Source organism: Electrophorus electricus, chromosome 17 (genome assembly GCF_041902795.1).
Source record: "Electrophorus electricus isolate QZ-2024a chromosome 17, ASM4190279v1, whole genome shotgun sequence".
In the NCBI taxonomy this organism is placed as follows: Eukaryota; Metazoa; Chordata; class Actinopteri; order Gymnotiformes; family Gymnotidae; genus Electrophorus; species Electrophorus electricus.
The window spans coordinates 2,351,151-2,372,028 of record NC_137513.1 but is presented as its reverse complement, the minus strand read 5'-3'; the positions used below and the strand labels follow the sequence as shown (position 1 = coordinate 2,372,028).

General features: G+C 46.3%; 1 protein-coding gene across 6 annotated transcripts in view; it reads right to left on the bottom strand.

The window, feature by feature from the left end:
- Nucleotides 1-20,878, bottom strand: part of zbtb16b (zinc finger and BTB domain containing 16b) — a 34,194-nt gene that overhangs the window by 5,672 nt on the left and 7,644 nt on the right. For 5 of the 6 annotated variants that reach the window (XM_081699974.1, XM_081699975.1, XM_027022412.3 and 2 more), the window contains 2 exons: nucleotides 14,431-14,528; nucleotides 8,253-8,339 (listed from right to left, as the gene is read on the bottom strand). In XM_081699974.1, the coding sequence (XP_081556100.1) occupies nucleotides 8,253-8,339; nucleotides 14,431-14,528 (185 nt within the window). The remainder of the gene's footprint in view (nucleotides 1-8,252; nucleotides 8,340-14,430; nucleotides 14,529-20,878) is intronic. The other variant, XM_081699976.1, reaches the window with a different exon arrangement.

Here is a 20,878-nt window from a genome sequence, read left to right as displayed (position 1 = left end):
TCATTACAAATCCGCCTGTTATTAGGAGCATCACTGTGGTTCCGACCGCCATCATATCTGACATGCAAACATGCAAACATCAGCCTCATGGCAGAGGTTTGGAAAGTTTCCCTGTGAAAGAACAAAGGGAGCAAACAGATACACAAGGAAGCAGTGTGGGCTGCTCCCGACCGTGAGGGCTACATGGTGAAGCACAGCGCGCAGGGCACACCGCCTCCCTATCCACTTACGTCTTTAGGAATAATTTACCTCTGCTGCTCCATCTATTTATACCATCTTTCATGCCCATCCGAGACCACGCTGTCTCTCTGTCTCTTACTCCCTCGTTCACCTTCTCTCTCTCTCTCTCCGCTCACTGCACTCCCAGCAGAGCTTTAATGGGTTTGATGTAGCTGACAGAGTTGCTTAAGCTGGGTGACCGGGGTTGTTAGTGGCGCGGTTTCCCCGTGTGAGGCGCGAGTGGGCTGCGGTTCCTCCACGGACGTGTGCTTTAACCAAGTTGAACACAGTCTCCTGCTTCTTCCCACAGAACTCACCAACGCGCCAACAGGGTGCAGACCCGGGGACAGAGGGTGGAACACGCACGTCTTATGAGCCAGGGAGAAAAAAAAAGATGCAAGTATTTCTTGACGCGGGTGTGAACGGACTTGTATCACGTTTAAAAACTCCAGAGCCTCCGCTCACCGTGCTGTTCTGAAGCAGGGGAGTCTCTCAGAGCCTTCCTCAATGATGGAAGAGAGGGAAGAGTTGAAGAGGGGTCAGAGGTCAGGGGAGGTAGGAGGCAGATGAGAGATGTGGGGGGGTAGGGTGTGGGGGTGTGAGGGTAGCCCCGGTGACCCCACTGGGCACAAACACAATAAGGAGGTGAGAGTGACCAAGTTGGAGGACCCCACGCTGGAGTCCCACTGCTAGTTCTCCCCAAATACCACTGCACACAGCAAATGACATTAGAGCAGCCAGGAGCAGACACAACTGAGGCGTGTGATTGAGCAGGTAATGTTAGTCTGGGCTGCGTGGCTGGACTGGTTATGTCTGTCTGCACAGCAGACACACAACTGGCAGTCTCAGGTCATATACAGGCTGTGGGAAGGGATGTTTTTATCTGTAGTTTGGTCTAAACACATTTTTTGTGTTGGTTTGAATACCAAGGTTTTACACTTCATACTTAAGTGTATTGATGGCTCAGGGGTTAAGGTATTTGACGGGTAATCAGAATGTTGCTGGGTCAAGTCCCACCATTGCCAAGCTGCCACTGGTGGACCCCTGAGCAAGACCCTTAACTACTCAAGTTGTATTCAGTTATAATTGCAAGTCTACCTAATAAATGGCAGTTTAGGTGTTATGACTAAAGTGTCTGCCTATTTAACATACGCAGACCTCCTTCGTCCAACTACCATGTTAAATTATAAAAGAGACAACGAACGCATTTTGCTCGTAATATGGAAATAGACCACGTCCTGTGGAGGGGGACATCATCTGCGACAGGGCAGTGGATCTGCATGCTACTACCCTGATCTACAAATCCCCTTTAATCAGATATGAAGACAGGAGGCGGGCGGAGCATGAGCAAAGGGTGATTAGTAAACAAGAGGACCTGGCTGCTGCCTCATTGGCATTCGAGGGGGTGAGCGCGGTGCATTTAAAATGCTGCCTGATGAGGACCACAAAATCAAACCATTTGTTACTGCCACCGAGGTGCCCGTGGGCAACAGGCAATTAAATTGGAATTAGTGTGGGGAATGAGATAGAGATGATTCTCATGGAGAGGGAGAGCCGTCAGACGGGGACGGTCTGGAATTCCATTATCTTAACGGGGAAGGGTATGCCGATGGTAAATGCCCCTGGCTGTGTAAGCATCCGCCCACCCTGCCGCGCTACTCACCCTGGGCCTGATTTAAAGCCTGGCATTTTACATTTTACAGACAGTAAACATCACAATCCAAACAGTGAGGGTCAGGAAACTGTGAAATGGAACTGAGATGATACAGAGGCACTGCAGACCTCAGATTGCAACTGCCTCGGTAGGGTTTATGGTCTCAGACTGCTCTGCCTCGGTAGGGTTTATGGTCTCAGACTGCCCTGCCTCGGTAGGGTTTACGGTCTCAGACTGCTCTGTCTCAGTAGGATTTACAGCCTAAGACTGCTCTGCCTCAGTAGGGTTTATGGCCTAAGACTGCTCTGCCTCTGTAGGGTTTCTGGTCTCAGACTGCTCTCCTCAGTAGGGTTTCTGGCATCAGACTGCTCTGCCTCGATGAGGTTTATGCCCTCAGACTGCCCTGCCTTGGTGAGGTTTATGGCCTCAGACTGCTCTGCCTTGGAGGGGTTATGCCTCAGACTGCTCTGCCTCAGTAGGGTTTACGGTCTCAAGACTACTCTGCCTCAGTAGGGTTTATTCCTTTTCTTGCTCCACACACACACACACACACACACACACACACACACACACACACACACTTTTTCCTCAGAGCCCAACCACAGCTAGCAGGGTGCTAAGCACTTCTCCTCGTTAATGATTCAGGCAGCGCAAGAGAACCTTTCTGGTCATATGGGAGTGGCCAAGGCCCCAGCGTTGGAACATGATTGTACCTCCGGCTATGATTTATTCGAGAGGCCATCTGGATAGTGGGGGGGGACCCTTAGCCAGAATGTCAGAATGACCTGCTCTGTTACTCATCGAGGTGCAGATCTGCTCCTTTTCTACTCCTTAGGCTTCCTTTTTAAAGGAAAAAAAGGTAAACGCATGAAGTTGCTGAGGTGGCATTTGGGCCTCACAAAAGAACTCTCATCTCATCCACCTGGACAATGGGAGTTCTGTCACGGTGGGGTTTGTTTCCTTGAAGTCAGTCACTGGAATGTGAACAATTGCAGACAATTACAGATAATCGGAAAACTACCAAAAGAGAATTTAAATGAGGGATTCAATAAAACAAAGCAAAGCAAACCAAACCAAAAATACAATCTCACGCACGCACGCACACACACACGCACACACACATTTTAACATACTTTGAAATAAATAATCACAGGGAAGTAGATACATATTCAAAAAAAGCAATAGAACACTAGCAGACATTTTAAAGGGGAGAAAAAAAAGACCCTGAACAGAGAAACCGTGAGAGAACGAGGGAGGGGAAAGAGAGAGAGAGAGAGAGAGAGTGGGAAAGAGAGAGAGAGAGAGAGAGAGAGACAGAAAAAAGAGACAGAGCAGGAAGAGAGAGAGAGAGAGAGAGAGACAGAGCAGGAAAGAGAGAGAGAGAGACAGAAAAAGAGACAGAGCAGGAAAGAGAGAGACAGAAAAGAGAGACAGAGCAGGAAAGAGAGAGAGGGAGGCTTGGGGTCTCTGCAGGATATCAGTACTCTAGAAGAACAGACCGTCTTTCAGCACTCCTAATGAGCCACAGGTCTCAGGAAGCAGGTGCTGGCCACACACCTTAGACAGAGCCGCCTCTGTCTGTACTCCTCATGTTCTGTGTGATTAATGATTCTTAAAATCGAAACAGTGGATGAAGACAGCGCTCAACAGCGCTCTAAAAAACCCGCGAAAAATGACACGTATTTCTTAAATGTAAACATTTCATTTTCCACTTGTACTATATTTCCCTACACCATGTATTCTCCATGTGTTCCTTTTGCTCGTGCTAATTATTATTGTTAATTATTATTAATTGTAACTGTTTACATAAAACGAAAGCGCACTTGTTGACTGTTGCATGCAGTAACCAGCAGGGGGGGGTGATAGGTGACAGTTTCGCACGAGAGACTCTCCAGGCAGACCTCAAATGACCCCGTCACATGGCATCAGTAACAAGCATCTCACACACACACGCTGTGAGTCATTCTGCTTTCATTTAAAAGTCTTTGTGACATGTTTGTTTCTGTGCAATGTTAAAAATGTGCGTATCCCAGGCATAGAAAAAGCGTTCTTGACATCTTAACATTTCAATTTATTACTACAGTCATTTAATTTCAAGCTCTTATTAGCCTATTCATAGTTTCTTAAAATAACTCAATGCAGACGACAACAAAGCCTGTGTAAGACTTTTAAGAGCAGTTGGTTTGATCAGTGTTTCACTTAAATTACCCAAAATAAACAATCTTTTAAGTAAATTTTAGTCATATATGCAAATTCTGACAGCAGATAAATTTCATGCCAATTAATGCCAGTTTTTTCTAAAGTGGGAAAAGTCCATAGAGCAAAGGTCAATGGTCAAAGGTCAGGCCTAGCTGGCATGCTTCGCCTCTTCCTTTTTTATCCCAGGCTGGAGTAGAAGAGTCTTCTCACACACTGTACAAAAGACCAGGGAATTTGCTTTTCACGCGTGACAGATGACCCTCCAACCTCTGGAGGACCAGGCCTCGTCGGAAGCAAGCTGGTGTAAAAGTGCAGCCCTAGTCCTGTTCCCACAGGCTTGGGAAACTGGAAAAAACATCCCTGAGCAGCACAGAATATATTTCAGTTTGTACTTCACAATTGAAACTGAAAGTCCTTTTGAGAATTATTGAAACTTTGTAACCATGTACGAGTAGGTCAATAATTGTACATCTGGGGTTGAAGCACGCACAAATTTGCTCTCAGAAATAGAGAAGGCGCCAAACACCATCCTTTGAATGGATGGTTTAAGAGCACAGCGTGGTAGAAACCACCACACCACCTGAATCGCCTATCCCATCAGACACGCCAGATCACAGAAGCGCCACGTAGCGGAGTCGGCTCGCTGAGGCGAAGGGGGAAAAAAAAAAAAAAAATCAAATCTGATGCAACTCACCTTCCTGCCGACAGACAGAGGAGATAAGATCTCAGCTCGGCCGTGTTCATTGGAAGGGTTGTGTCTCTGCAAACACGACGGTTAGGTAAACAAGCACGACGTACTGGATGCCAACCTCCACCCACCTGCGAACGTAACGCAGCCAGAACGCTTTGCCGGTACCAGGCTGTTCGGGCCTCTGACAAAACTAAAACTACTCTGCTACCGCTGTCCCTCCAGAAGAGGCTCACCATCTCTTTCCTTTTAGGTTATTACACTGGATTAAGGTAAAGCGTTCACAAATTGGAAGGATCTGGCGCCAGGGAGGGAGAAAGCACTGAAAAGACGTCCTTTTCCGCAAAAGTTACAAGCCGCACCGGTAGTCAGCCGGCTGTAATTGTGTTTCTGTTTGCAGTTTAAGTGTTCTGGTTAATCCTCACATTTCCCATCAAGTCAGTCTTGTCTTTCTCCCAATATAAACAAAATTATTCCCACACTACAAACTGGAGCCTTATTTACATTGCAAAATACACAAAGGATATCAATATTTATTCAATAAAGATCTCCTTAAAGGCCTTTTCAAACAACTCAGCAATCTGATTACATGCCTTCTCATAGGACTGTAGTAGAAGAGAGGGCACGTGGGTGTGCTGCTGTTTAGTCTTATGAAACGTAGGGGGATATCAGAGAATTCAGAGTATTTTCTATAGAAATTTTTACGGATGAAAAAGTCTCCCCTCTGACCTACTTTGTGGGGAACAGCCACTGACAACCACTGCAGCTTTGGACCTTCTGCTAACAGCAAGGACCCGAGGTCCCTCAGAGCAAATGCTGCAATAGGTGCGGGTCACTGTGCGTTAGGAGAGCATGCTGGGTAATGTGCAGTTGAGACCACACGGGGTGCCACTCTTGCCACAGGTGCCTGGTACATGCTGCTCAGCTACAGTAAGCCCACTTCAGAGCAACCAAGTGGGTCTTCTCCGTTACTGGAATGAGGGGGAAAAAAAATGTAAAAGGAATAAATCCACCGGACTTCTGACTATATCAGCTGATGAATGAGGTCACCGTCTCTTATAAATACATACCAGAGTTTGAGAATGTTTGGAATACTGAGCTGGACAACACCCAAAACCTTGAACAAACTGTCCTGGCAATGCAGTGGCACTTCTGCCAGCACGCCCGGCTCAACACGCCCGGTTACACCAGGACTCTGCTGCGTCAACACAGCCCGGTACACCTCAGATGACCCTGCACCTCTCCCGTGAGAGTGCACGAGGCGGCTGGGCTAATCTACCGGAGTGAGGAACAGCTTGCTTAATAATTAACACAGCAACAGATACGTCGCCCGTGTTTAACCACTGTTTATTCGGTGGCCCAGTTCAATGAAGTCCAGCCACACTGCCAGCGGGCAAACCCCCCAACTCCCACCACCCCCCCCCCCCCTCCTCTGCGCCTGCAACCACTGAATTCTGAACACATTTGCCTTTAATTCACAGCGATCAGGGAGATGAGACAAAGAGGACCTCCTGGGAGCTGTGGTCAAAAGCTGAAAGTGTGTACACAAAAGAGACCCAACCGAGGATTCACCCCCAGGCTCCAATCACACAGTGGCCGCTAATTTGTATGCAGATCTGAGGGGAAAACGATGCCCTAAATCTTTCTTCTTCATCGTGGGTGATGCAACACGATGGCACTTTCTGATGGAGCTGGGTGAACAGGGAGGCAGGCTGCCGCGACGTGCTGGCCTGTTTTCATGAGTGCCGCCAGTGGAGCGCTCCCAGAGACGGCGGCGGAGATGGTTATTTTTGGGACGGCCTTAAGTAGGTCAGCTCCGAGTCTGTGGCGGTGCTGTGGCAGAGTGTAAACATCAACTCATGATATTGTTTTCTCTGTCTGTCCTGGCACCAAAAGCACCCCCCCCCCCCCCCGCCCCTGCCCGGTTCCCCACCTCACGCTTCTCCACGCCAACACGTCTCCAAGCTCTGAATATGCAGCAGGACGTTCACCTCTGCCCTTCTGCCATGTGCCGATATCCCAAGACGATCTGCTAAATGACTCCAAACGCAAGTGGCAGAGCCAAAACCTACAGAGAAAACACACCCGGAACCTCCCTCAGCATGACGCGCTTACTGGACGTCACGGGCTACGAAGCTGTCAAACCAAAAGACTCTTACTGGGAGTGCAACAACAAAAATTATGCTCGTCCACGAGAATGTGTTCGTGGCTGCGAACCGAAGATAAAGGAGCTTTTGGAGGACAAAAAGAAAAAAACAAAACAAAAACAGAACGAAGCAAAACGCTACAGCAAGTCATTGCCTGCTGTAACCCTGACTGTGCTGCCAGGGCGAAATGAAGATCTTGGTGTTTACAAGCTCGCGAGAGGAGGCAGAAACTTCTGGGCCTCGTTAACACCAACCCTAAGTCCACATGCATTAACTATTGATGTAGTGTGTGCCACATGGAGTTACAGTTACATGCCAAAGTTCTAGAAAGGGTTATCGTCTTTCTCTCCATGGAGCACAGGCGACAGATATTGCATCCTGATCTCACTGTACAGACACAAAAAGGAGTATTCCAAAAAAATAAAAAAACAAGTCTATGAATGCCCAACTGAAAAGTATGCCTGTACAAATGAAACCCTCCCTAATAATAAAAGTATGCCTGAACAAATGAAACCCTCCCTAATAAGCTCATAAGCCGTCTGCCACAAAGATGATTAGTTCCTCAGACCCAAGCTGATAAAAAAGAGGCTGGCAGCTTCCCTTAATTAGGACTCAACCTTTATATAGCCTCCACATGTGGATCATTAGCCCCATTGAACACTTTCATACCCAGAGAGTATATTAATTAGCGCAGTCTGGAATACCTGCGCCACCACCAGTCGTACTGTCTGTCATCTCTCATGTGGGATAACCCATCAGCCAGAGAGGGAACATGTGATGGCTCATGCACACACATATAGCACAAAGGTAACTCGAGGTGAGCCCTTTGAAAGTCTGACCGGCGTACGTTTGCGTAAACGTGTGTTCTGATGTACTCCTCCAACATGGGAACAAAGTTGATAACGTATTTACACATAAGGAACAGGATGGCACGCACAAGCTATCGACCACAATCTGATATACAGAACCAATCAGGAATCTCTGCAACCAGTAAAAAAAAAACAAAACCCCCTAAAAATCCCACATACGTATTGCTCCGTTTTAAACTTTAAGTCTTAAAATCTTCAAGGTTAATCTTAATTTTCCCATCGCCACACATTTTACTGCTCTGTGCTGTTCTCTAAATGTCGCCTTCCATGGGTTATGAGCACAGCTCCCAAATCTCTGCCAGGACTCCACGGCCTCTCTGTTCCACTGCTGAATTATACAGCATCACGGAAACAGGCCTTTCAGAGAGGGCTGCAAACGTGTGATGGAAGCACCACCACTCAGGGGAGGAGTCGAGAGGTCGGCCGTGAGACCTGTTACTCGGTGGAACCCTGAGGCGTGGCGCCGTAAGGCCTACCTGTGTGCGTGTGCCGGTGGGTGTCCAGAGCGTCCTCCTTGGAGAACTGCGCTCCACACTGGTCGCACACCAGTGCTTTCGGTCCAGCTGCAAAATGGAGAGCACACAAACATTCTCGGTAAGCTTTTCAGGTTGTCCGTGTGCCTGGCTCTCTCTTTCTGTGCAGCGAATTTGACATGCCGTGCAGGCAGAGCCTGCTGGCCTTATGGCACAAAAGATACAGGACAACTTTGACCTTCTTGAAGATTTACATGCAAGAACATCCAGACAAGTATCACATGACAAGGATGTACACCTGCTGGGGTGAATGTCTCCACAAATCTTTGCTCAAAATGACCTCTGCTCAAATCTTTGCTCAAAATGATGGCTGCTCAAATCTTGTATGCAGGATTACGTTCTACCACAGTGCTGAGCTACAGTTTCATGCACGGGTAATGTTTTTAACATTACCAAAAGTCATTTGAGTGCTAACAAAGACAAGCACACACATGTGGTTGTGTGTGTAGGTAACCTGCTCTAGCTCACTGTCAAGCTACTAGAAATACAAAACAAACAACAACAACAAAAAAAACCACATAAAAAAATAAACAAATAAAACAACATTTATTTATTAAACAAATAACACAACATTTAGAATACATTGTCCTGAAGGTCCAAGGTGAAAAATGTTACCAGTTGTGATCCCAGCACTGAGAAAGATATTTGTAAATTTTTGAAATTCAAAAAGAAACCACAAAACCTCATATGGTGCTACTGTGTACAAACCTTGAATTCTGTGGAATATTTATGAGGTCACCAATGTATGTATAAAGAGGGTGGAGATGTGTTGGTATGTAGGAGACCTGACATTTTTTAGAAAAGATTTATGTTTTTAAGCCAATCCACTTGGTTCCCTGAGCTGCCGCTACAAAGACAATCTACTTCTGTAAATTTCTCAGCCCCCAAAACAAATCTGTCTCACTTCAAACCCTCCTGCATGTCAACCCAGTGAAACATGATTATTTACCAAAATGTCAGTGGTGTCCTTTAAAGGTTTAGCTTCACTTCTCACAGAGGGAATTGTTTTTGATATGAAAAATCCCCCCTCCCCACACGCGAGCGGGGATAGGGGTCTCTTGACAGATCCAGAGAAATGTTCTTCTATCAAACAACAGCTGCCAGCCTCCTCTCACCTCGCCTTGATAAAAGACCATAAACTAGTGGAAAACAAACAAACAGTTCTGTGTCCTCTAGGGTGTGAAACCACGGTGGCATGGAGCTCCACGCCGGCTTCTGACAGGTTCAGCGTCTCATACTTAAAAGGGTTCGAGCCATATTTCAGGTGCTGCGCATGACAAAGCAAAAGAATAATTAACAAGCTTGCACCTAAATTCGGGTCTGAGCTGGCCACAACAGAACCAGATGTCTTAAAGAAGCAACCATACCTTCAGCCACAGCCCTTGGTTATCACTCGAGGCATTATGTCGATACACATTCTCACACACGCCCAACACGTCCGGCCGTTCGGTGTGCACGGCAGCGTGTTTTGTCCAAGGACACTCCAGAGAACGAGGGATGACATTTAAGATTTATACAGGGTGAAACAGAACCAGTGCGTCTAATAATGATGTGCATCACTCCCTCAAAACCTGCGTCTGAAGTGCCTTTCTATTAATAGTGTCCCAGCCACCTGTAGCGCTGGCCTAGTCTGCCACACAAACAGTAAAGTAGACCACAAAATGTCCTTCATTTTTTGTAGGTTAACCACACCGACTCAACCACAGCATGCTCTTTAAAAAAATTGCTCTTAATTGGGCTGTGGGGTCCTGCCTGACAACCACAAACAATAAAAGGCACTTCGCCTCTTAAACCGTGTGACGTTGTTGGCTGTAGTCTACCGCTGTTGAAAGCGCTGGCAGCGGAGCGACACATCGCCCAGCACGGAAATGTTGGTTTATAAAAAAAGATTTTGGGTTTAAGAAGCCTTTAATGCCAGGTAGAAACACTCTTTTTGACTCTTTACTGAACCTCAGTGAGGGGATTCTACTTGACATTAATACTGTTACTTGAAGTTTGCTGTGTCCAGATTCAGAAGGTGTGCCCATCAGTATCAGAGTCTCTCCTCACCTCCTTTTGACAGGAAGCACACACACATCCCACATGTGGCAGTCTCGGCTCTCATTTAAACTCTGCTTTCCACCACCCAGCCACTCACAACAAGTCCCAGAGCTGCAGGCCACTCCGCCAGCGTTAAAAAGTCAATAAAATCTAAAACTATAATGACCTAAGGCTCATCAAGTATCTATTTTCACTCAGCTGCCTCTAAATAGCTTTATTATGAGTCATTAAAACGCCCACAAGCTGAAGGAAAGCAGCCAGCCCCCACCTAAATTTAGCCTCCTCCCCACATACCCGCTTCCCTCCCGTTCCTGCACTGCTGGCCCAAGGCTGAAGCCTCACATGTGATTTCAGACTCACGACAAACCACAAGCAAAGACAAAAAGGGCCCTGTGCTCCCAGAAGCATCCAGCGTGAATCAGGGGCACCACGATACACTAGTCCTGTTTGATGTCCACTGGCCTTCGCATCGTGACTAAAACAGCAACCAGAGTGTAAAGCAGCAGTGCGGATGTGACAGTCAGCTACCAGGTCTGGCCGGGCCTCTCCTGAAAACAACGACAAAGGACAACAACACGTGCACCAGCTCGCTCGCGCCGACGCCCTGCGTGCGCACCCCACCCCTCCTTAGGGGCAGAGCAGTAGCATCTGCACCCTGGCAGACTCCACCCCCCCAACCCCACACTGCTGGTGCTCAGCAGGCTACAATGAGGAAGTGAGTCCATGACTTCATGTTTCCGCTTCAGACAGCACATGCTGGACTGTGTTGCCTGGAAAAACAAAACAAAGCATTTGCCCCAAGTGCAGTAACCTCCTGTCCAAACACTTTGTTCACAGAAACAAAAAACCAACATATATTGACAACACATTGGACTGAAGGAGATGGGGAATATTCTGCGATTGGGCAACCTGCAGCACTTAAGACTGTCCAACCCCTGGCAGGCAAAAACAGATGAATCATTTAAAGGGAGAGTTAGATCTGATCAAGAACTGCAAACAGAGGATTAGATTTACTCATCACGAACTGTCACTAGCATCAGAGGTGAAAATGAACTATTCTACTTATACTGAAAATGGGATTATACTACTTGGCGGTGACTAAAATATGCTAATTAATAGCCCCATTGGGAACTGGTAATTGCTTTGAGCAAATACCTATAAAAACTATCCACAACAAACAATAAAACTAGACTATATTTTATATAGTTACTGTATGCAACATTATTTATTTATCTGCATAACTCGTTCAACAGCATCGTACTAATACCTCACTGATACTACCTCCATAGAGCCTTGCAGAATAGTTTGTGGAGGTTTTCACAGACACTTCAACAGGTGTGGGAGCAGTCAGAGCCCGGGCACCTGGGAGAGAGAGATTACACACTCACCCAGAGCCCGGGCACCTGGGAGAGAGAGCTTACACACGCACCCAGAGCCCGGGCACCTGGGAGAGAGAGCTTACACACTCACCCAGAGCCCGGGCACCTGGGAGAGAGAGCTTACACACTCACCCAGAGCCCGGGCACCTGAGAGAGAAAGATTACACACTCACCCAGAGGCTGGCAAAAGGGTGCACACTGACACACCCTGTGACACTCCCATTTAAAAGCCTGAACATGTGCACGCACGCACACACACACACACTGATCTGTCATAACAGCTAGAGTGCTCTGCTAATCCCTGCGCAGTGAAGTGATACTCTAAGTAGACCTGCTGTCCCTCTTTCTGTCTTCACCACCCATCGTTTTTGTTTATGTTTATTCATTCCTCCCACATACACACAGACACGCACACACATACAGACACACACACACACACACGCACACACACAGACACACACACACACACCCACCCACACACAGAGACACCAACACACACAATCTCACATACAAGCATGCACACACATTCTGCCCTGGTGCGTATGCTGTTTTGGAGAGCAGTGGCTTGGACAGTGTTCAGATTAATTTTGGGATTTGGGTACAGTATGTTCCTGGACACACATCTGCGAGCGATCATAAATGCGCCGGAATGCTGGCAGAACATCCAGACCTGCAGGCAGATGATGATGTCATCAAACTGAGAGAAGAACTGTCCCTGTGCCAACAATCTCAAAGCAACAGGGCTCTTTCAGCCAGCCAGCCAGCCAGACAGACAGAGAGAGAGAGAAAGAGAATGAAATACAGAGAGAAAGACAGAGAGAGTGGGAAATGGGAAGAGAGAGAGAGCAGAGGAGAGATAGAAAAACAGAAAGAGCATTGTGAGTCTAGGCATTCTGCAATGAGTACTTTACATATTTATGATTTTCCTGTCTTTCTCTTGCGCGTGAACAGGTGCTACAGACGAAGGGAGGATACGTGGAAATAAACCTAATTACGAAATAATTCTGCGTTGTTTTTAGGCCATACGAGAAAGAAAGAAAGAACAGATCAGATTTGGTGTTCAGCAGTGAAGAGGCACCAGAACGTCACTCCAGACCTGAGTTAATAAAAATCAAGTGAGGTGTCCTACCCTAGTGCCTCAAGAGAATAGACTACAGACTCACAACACACACATACACACACACACACACACACACACACACGCACACACACACGCACACACGCTCTCTCTCTCTCTCACACATATGCACATATTCTGTCTGTCTGTCTCTCTCTCTCTCTCTCTCTCTCTCTCTCTCTTTCTCTCTCTCACACACACACACACACACACACACACACACACACACACACACACACACACACACACACACACACACACACATCCTGATTGTGAATTTGAATGCTCTTCTGCTACACTTCTCATCTTACACATGTGCAATGAAACTATGAAAACACTGATCCCAGATCAGAGTGACACACATGAATGAGGGCTGGCATGTAGACAGGAAAAGACAAATTCTTTATTAATGCTACTTCCTGATCTGATTTATCTATCTGAGAGGAATCTGATGGAAAAAACGTGTATACGTGGAACATTTCCATGGAACATTTCTCTTTGCCAAACAATTTCAAACAATTGCATAACATTTTCGGAAAGATTTCTTAATTATGAATGCAGTGCTACGCGCTGTCCTCTCCCTGACGTACGCTCCTGCCTCGTACTTAGTCATAGAGGATAAGGAGCTGGCACACAGTCACTGTACATACTGTACCTAACGCGTGGCTAGGTGCCCACCTTGAAGACCTGCCAGCTTTCTGGGGTTTCAAACAGGGGAAGGTGCAGTAACACACAGTGGCTGGAAGACAAGGTGCTCGGGAATAACTCGATGGTGACTCACTAAAATCTGAGAGCAGCTCGACTGAAGTGGGGTGTTCTGGTTTGTGTAAATACCGTATGCAGTCCGAGTTAACCCGCACATTGCTCTGGTGCTGATAGACACCGACTCTGTTTATCTGACGCTGCGGGCGAGGGTGGGGGGTGCCGATCCAGTACTCTCGGACCCAGCACGACTTATTTCGCACAATCATCTACTGGGCCTCAGACGAAGCTGTTGTAATGTCTGTGTGCCACTGAAATGTGATGCAAGGTAATAGAGTGTATGAGGGGGCAATACCTGTGTGAGACAGCAGGGTAATAGAGTGTATGAGGGGGCAGTGCCTGTGTGAGACAGCAGGGTAATAGAGTGTATGAGGGGGCAGTACCTGTGTGAGACAGCAGGGTAATAGAGTGTATGAGGGGGCAGTACCTGTGTGAGACAGCAGGGTAATAGAGTGTATGAGGGGGCAGTGCCTGTGTGAGACAGCAGGGTAATAGAGTGTATGAGGGGGCAGTACCTGTGTGAGACAGCAGGGTAATAGAGTGTATGAGGGGGCAGTACCTGTGTGAGACAGCAGGGTAATAGAGTGTATGAGGGGGCAGTACCTGTGTGAGACAGCAGGGTAATAGAGTGTATGAGGGGGCAGTACCTGTGTGAGACAGCAAGGTAATAGAGTGTATGAGGGGGCAGTACCTGTGTGAGACAGCAGGGTAATAGAGTGTATGAGGGGGCAGTACCTGTGTGAGACAGTAGGGTAATAGAGTGTATGAGGGGGCAGTACCTGTGTGAGACAGCAGGGTAATAAAGTGTATGAGGGGGCAGTACCTGTGTGAGACAGCAGGTGCATCCGCAGCCGTAAACTGTCCAGGAACTGCTTTCCACAGAACTCACAGCCGAACGTCTTCATGTTGCTGTGAAGCCTCCTGAGGAGACAACAAGGTTGTGAGATTCAGATTCTGTTACTTCGGGGCGTGACGAGGGCAGAAGCTTCTGCTGCCCACCCCGAGCCTCACTCCCCACTCCTGGAAACCACACGTCTTATACATTAGATTCAACATACTGACAAATTAACAGTAGTTACTGAATAATATGCCTTATGATTAGTAATGAAATGATAAGATTGGACTTTTAAGAAGTTAAGGACTTGAGGAAACTTGTAACGCTCATAAAGCATACATAGACATTGCTTGTGTCTTACACTGCCTGTGGTTTCCTGTAGTGTTTATGTTAATACGCATCATAAGTGTATTATTAGTGCTTTGTTAAGTTTTAAGTAGGTGCCTACATGTTGAATGTCAGGCTACATACATCACCACTGTGGTGCTTCTGACAAATGACCTCACAGGTAGCACAAAACTGAAACTGTACTGCAGTTAATGAGTTCACCTAAAACACATATACAAATGACTTCCTAGCGAGACGTTTTCAGCCTGATGCGCAATCCTTTTAAAGCGACGGAAATGTCAAAGCTCACGGTCATCAGCAGTCTAGAAAAGAGAGGCTCACATTTCTCAGTCATTTAGCACACTTACAGGACATTTGGATAATAGGATTTTTGTTGCAAATGCAGAACAAAATGCACCTATGTTTCAATATTTCATATTAAGAAAATTTTGGAGAATATTTTGGAAACAACTGTAATAAAAAAAAATACCCGTGATCACATTTCTCCTCACACAGTTTGTATCTGTGGGTTAGAGATCACAAAGTTAAACATGCCCCAAATGAGATGACCTGATTCTAGAAACTTCCATCCTACCCACACATTTATTCAGTTATGAAACAGCAGACTTCAATGAACTGATTTGATTAGTAGCACAAACATGTCGCGCAGAAACTGAACAAACAAACAGCGCAGATGTGTGTTCCTTCAAGACTCCTTCTGTGACCTACTAAAGTATTTACTATCCACACAGACCCTATGGTTTGGGGGGAAACAGTAACTAAGATATATCAAAATTTAAACACACGCCTTGGACTTGGTTCAATGTGAAGCAGCACACACACACGTACAGTCAGTTTCCACAGACTGGCTACAGTCCCGGCGAAATTCTTCATCGTTTGGACGCGAATCCAGCACATTCACTCCCCCTTTCCAATCTGGTCCTTTTGTTTGAAATATCTGCTTTGAGTCAATCGCACTTAATGCGGTTGAAATTTCTGGCAGAATCGTCTGTTTATCTGAGGCACGCTGTACATATCAATGACCTGCCATCTCCGCGCACACCCTCCCCGGGCCCTTTCATATGAATTCCAGCCACACATCCAGACACACCACAGGCGCGTGCGGTGCATATACGAGCAGCGGTCTTCGTGCGGCACAGTTGTAACCTTTATTCCTGCTCCAGAACCCTTAATTATTAGTGCCCTGCAATCAGTGGCCCAGGCCACTGGAAGTCAGACACAGCACATGTGAATGTGACAGAATTTCCTCAGCCTCAGACTCAGGTTTAGGGGCCTGGACATCGACAAGGCGCTCTGACGATGACAAAAGATATTCAAAGCAATTAAGGAGAAGGCAATTTCACACTATCGCGTTAAATCTCCTAACGAAATGACACTTTTTTTTGGTGGGGGGAGGGGGCACAACTGACATAATGTGAGCTAATGCCACTGGACACGCAATTGATTTGTATGCTATAAAAAGAAAAATGTCCAGCGTTTGTCCAGCTGGCACACATGTGCTATGCGTGTACATGGGGAGGTATTTCACAGCGCACGACATCTGCTGTGTCATCTTTCAAAGCAGCCACAGAGCAGCAATCTGAGGCATTTTGTCGTTCTACCCTGCCACCCATAAACAACCTCCACTAGCAGAGATGAGATGGTCAGCTCCACCCAGACACACACACACACACACACACACACACACACACACACACACACACACACACACACACACACACACACACACACACACACACACACACACACACACACACACACACACACACACACACACCAAACAAAAAATGACACCTAATGCCAGAAAACCTAATGAGAATTACCTGCTGGATGGTATCCCATGGCTAATGCCATAGCTTGATGCATTTCCCACAGTAGCAGCAATATTAATGGGAAAGTTACGCTTAGAAAGACATTAAACATCCTGACAGCTACGTAAATGATTCGAGAGAATGTGCACTGAGAGTCCAGCTGTCTGAGGAGGAGATCCACAATCATGACCAAGAGGAATACATTTAGATAAAAAAACAAAACAAAAAAAAACTAAACAAACCAGGGAGTAAATGTTAGAGGGAAAATGCTAGTCTTACAGATACACTGGGTGCCAGGCGTTCATTCAATCACACAGTGGAAAAACAATCCTGGCTGTACTGAGAAAAACAAATGCGAAAAGATAATGGTCCATTAGTCTCTACAGGCCACTGCCACACGCTCCCATTAAAATGCAGACATTAAAATGTCGACTTTCTCTAAGGAGACAAATCGTGGCGTTGTGCGTTAGAGACAGGGCCAAGTGCTTGTGCTTCTGGAGAGGGCCACTGGAAGTGGCTTTGATTAATGGCAGGCCAGTTCTGATCTGCGTGAGCACGTCCCCACTGAGAGAGCAATTCAGGAACCGATGTGTGCTGAGGGACACTAGAAACCCGATGAATGACCAATGAGAGTCGTAAGAGAACTGCTTCGCACAATGGGAAGAGAACAGTCGAACACATGAATGAAGCTACCACTGACCTCACTGATGGCAGTTATAGAGGGCAAATTACACACAACATGACAAATAACTCATGCCACAAGGGGAAAAAAAAAAAAAAGCACACACAAAACACAGGAGAAATACTGCCCCCTCATATGTCTAGAGCAAATGAATTTGCCACAAATGTCTAATACGTTTTGTGTTTTTTGTGTTATCACTCTAGCAGAACATCCCATAACAGAGAACGGTAAGAAGCGTTGATTTCACACATACAACTGTAACTGTCGAGTTGTTGTTATGTCTGTGTTTCTGCAAAAAGCGAACATTGGTTTTTATACAGCAGAGTAGTCTACACTGCAAGGAGACTGGGGTCTTATAGTATTCGAACGAGTTTAAAAAGATCGGAATAGTGGTCTTATCTGGACTCATCACTACCCACTTTGCCCAGTGACTCCAGCCACAGATTCATGGCTTCTCCTCACTAACACTCCTGTTCACCAGCAAGAGAGGTCTGCCACGGTTTATCTCAGAGCTACAAGCTTGTTGACCCGGAGGCATTGTGAGATAATAACACCGCCAAGCACTTCCACACACTTGAATCGACCTGCCCAGGGTCTGAGCAGCTCTCTCACGGTTTCTGAGCATGTGCTTCTAAGGCTTCCAATGCAAGGTTATGTGAAACAGTGGACAAATTGGAATTGTGCTGGATTCTTTCACCGGTATTTTCTCACCAGTACTACGGGTCCTAAAATTCAGGCATTATTGAGAGCCTGAACGCGTTTTTTTTCCCCCGCTTTCGGACAGTTATTTTTCATTCTGTGTAGCATCTAACCTCCTATTCCCACCCTGTAATGCAGCCAACGATCCAGAACTGCCGAGAGCAGTAATGTGAGACAGAACCATACCATAACACGCTAGTGTCAGTGCAACAACACTGCGTAGTCACTGACAAACTTATAGTGCAGAAATAAAAATATGAGATGCGTGATCTTTCCTGGCCACATTATGAAGAAGGTTGGGAACATTTACACTGTAGTATGAGCTGGTTAACGTTTGGAAGTCCAGGGTTGTGACTGACACAATAACATATCAAGACAATCAATTACTTTCCTCAGTGCAAAGGACATTTTTTTAATGGGAGTCAGTGGCCTTGTGGTTACTAGGTACAAGGAACTTTTCATGGATGTATGCAGAAATAGAGCTAAAGGTTCAAGCACTGTGCTGGACACATTCAGATGGGTGAACAGGTGTTCTTTGAAAGCAGGTTACGGTAATGTTCACACAGTCCCTATTGAGGGGACAATCGGGGGGGGGGGGGGTATTTGGGTTTTTTTTGTTGTTTTTTTTAACTGAAAGGTTACAAAATGTTCAAAAAACACCCTCAGTGCATTATGGCCTAGGATGCCTTTCTTTAGGGAAGAAAGCACCATGTAGAACAAAGCCAGTCATATACATGCATCATATATTTGTCTGGATTTCTGCATACAGGCCTCATAAAACGTACATAAAACAGTCATGCTATGTGACATTTTACAGTGTTATACCTTTACTAAATAAATGCTTTATAAATAAAGTCACTGAGGAAATTATGTGAACTCTCATATTTAGTAGTGTTACTTCTATTGGCAATAATCTCACCTGCATTCAGAACCACTTTCCTGAAGCTGCTGTTCAGGGTATTCTGGTATATTCCTCTATTAATCGCTGTCTTAGCTACATTGTGGGGGTTTCTGGCTTTAATGGCCTGCTTCGGATAATGTGATGACATTTCAATGACACCTAGATGAAGACTCTTGCTTGTCCGTTTTTAAACACAGAGAACATGTGGTAAATACTGTTTCCTCTGTGTGGTTGATTTACTGTGGTATGGATCACTGATCTTAGTCAGACACTCTGACATTCTGCTCTAGAATGTTCACATCCTCTTTGGAATTTCTAGCCTTCTCACTGGCTGCGAGTCATCCAGGACTCATGCAGCACAACAGCCCAACAGGCCAACAGCCCAGCAGCCCAACAGTCCATAAGCCCAACAGCCCAGCAGCCCAGCAGTCCAACAGCCCATCAGTCCAACAGCCCAACAGCTGAGCAGCCCAACAGCCCAGCAGTCCAGCAGTCCAACAGCTCAGCAGCCCAGCAGTCCAACAGTCCAACAGTCCAGCAGCCCAGCAGCCCAACAGCCCAGCAGTCCAACAGCCCAACAGTCCAACAGTCCAACAGTCCAGCAGCCAAACAGCCCACAAGCTTACATACTCCCTCCATCATGATTCACAGCTGGGTGTGGTTGTGCACTAAGCAGCCACTTAATTAGAAATACCTACAGTCACTGATGAAACTTATCTTATAAGTGCCTTTATTTGGGCCTTTGGGCTTATAGGTACATTTTATAAGTGTACAGTTACACACTGCAGCCCATCGAGTTGGCATGCACAGTTCAGCAGCAGCCCTCTTCTATTTCCTGGAGGCAGGATCACTGCTGAGGTTACAGATTATACACAACACCGCATTAGCAGTGCCATGGCTATGAGATGGTACATGTATGTCAAGCAGAGGAGAATTGTGGGGTTTTTTACAGAGCCAGTGTTATTGCCGCGTGGAGAGTGGTCAGCCAGCCGGTGTCCTGTGCTCAGAAACTGACTGTGTACTCTGAGATAAAGGATGGCTGCCACAAACTGTGCATGACCCTCGAAGAGCTACACACTGTAGCTATAGACCTAAAAAACACACCTATTACTCAAGCACTTCTAACAAACGGGCTGGTAAGTGGATCTAAATGTCCAGCGAACATTAGCCAGCAATGATGTGGAACATGATGGTCTTTATCACACTTGAGTTGAGCAGTGATTTCCTTTGTGATTTCCTGATTTCCTTTGTGGTAACCTCTTATTGAAATCCTGTTCAGTTCGTGGATGCTAGACTCATGAACACATATCACACTAACACTTGAGCACGTCATACCCGCCACACCTGAACACGTCATACCCAGCACACCTGAGCATGTCATACCCGCCACATCTGAGCACATCATACCCACCACACCTGAACATGTCATACCCAGCACACCTGAACACGTCATACCCAGCACACCTGTACATGTCATACCCGCCACATCTGAGCACGTCATACCCACCACACCTGAACCTGTCATACCCACACCTGAACACGTCATACCAGCCATACCCAGCATACCTGAACACATTATACCCACCACACCTGAGCACGTCATACCCACCGCACCTGAACACATAATACCCACCACACCTGTACATGTCATACCTACCGCATCTCAGCACGTCATACCCACACCCAAGCATACCGGGAGATCTGACTCAAATGACTCTGACTCTTTTCCTAAAGGTCCATGTACCATTTCTATAAATTCCACTTTGACTGATTATACCGTATTCTTAAACAAAGGACATGGCAATGTTTAACATGCGTTTGTTAAGTATTATTTTAATCAGATCGACCTCTAGGACATGCTATGGCAGAATCCCACAAAAAATAGCAAAGGCTGCGTCGAATTGTGAAAACAATCAGATGCTTCATGTAAAAGAGAAAATCCACACCAGAGAAAGACCTAATAATGTTAGCACATAATAAAGCCAAGTAGCTCCA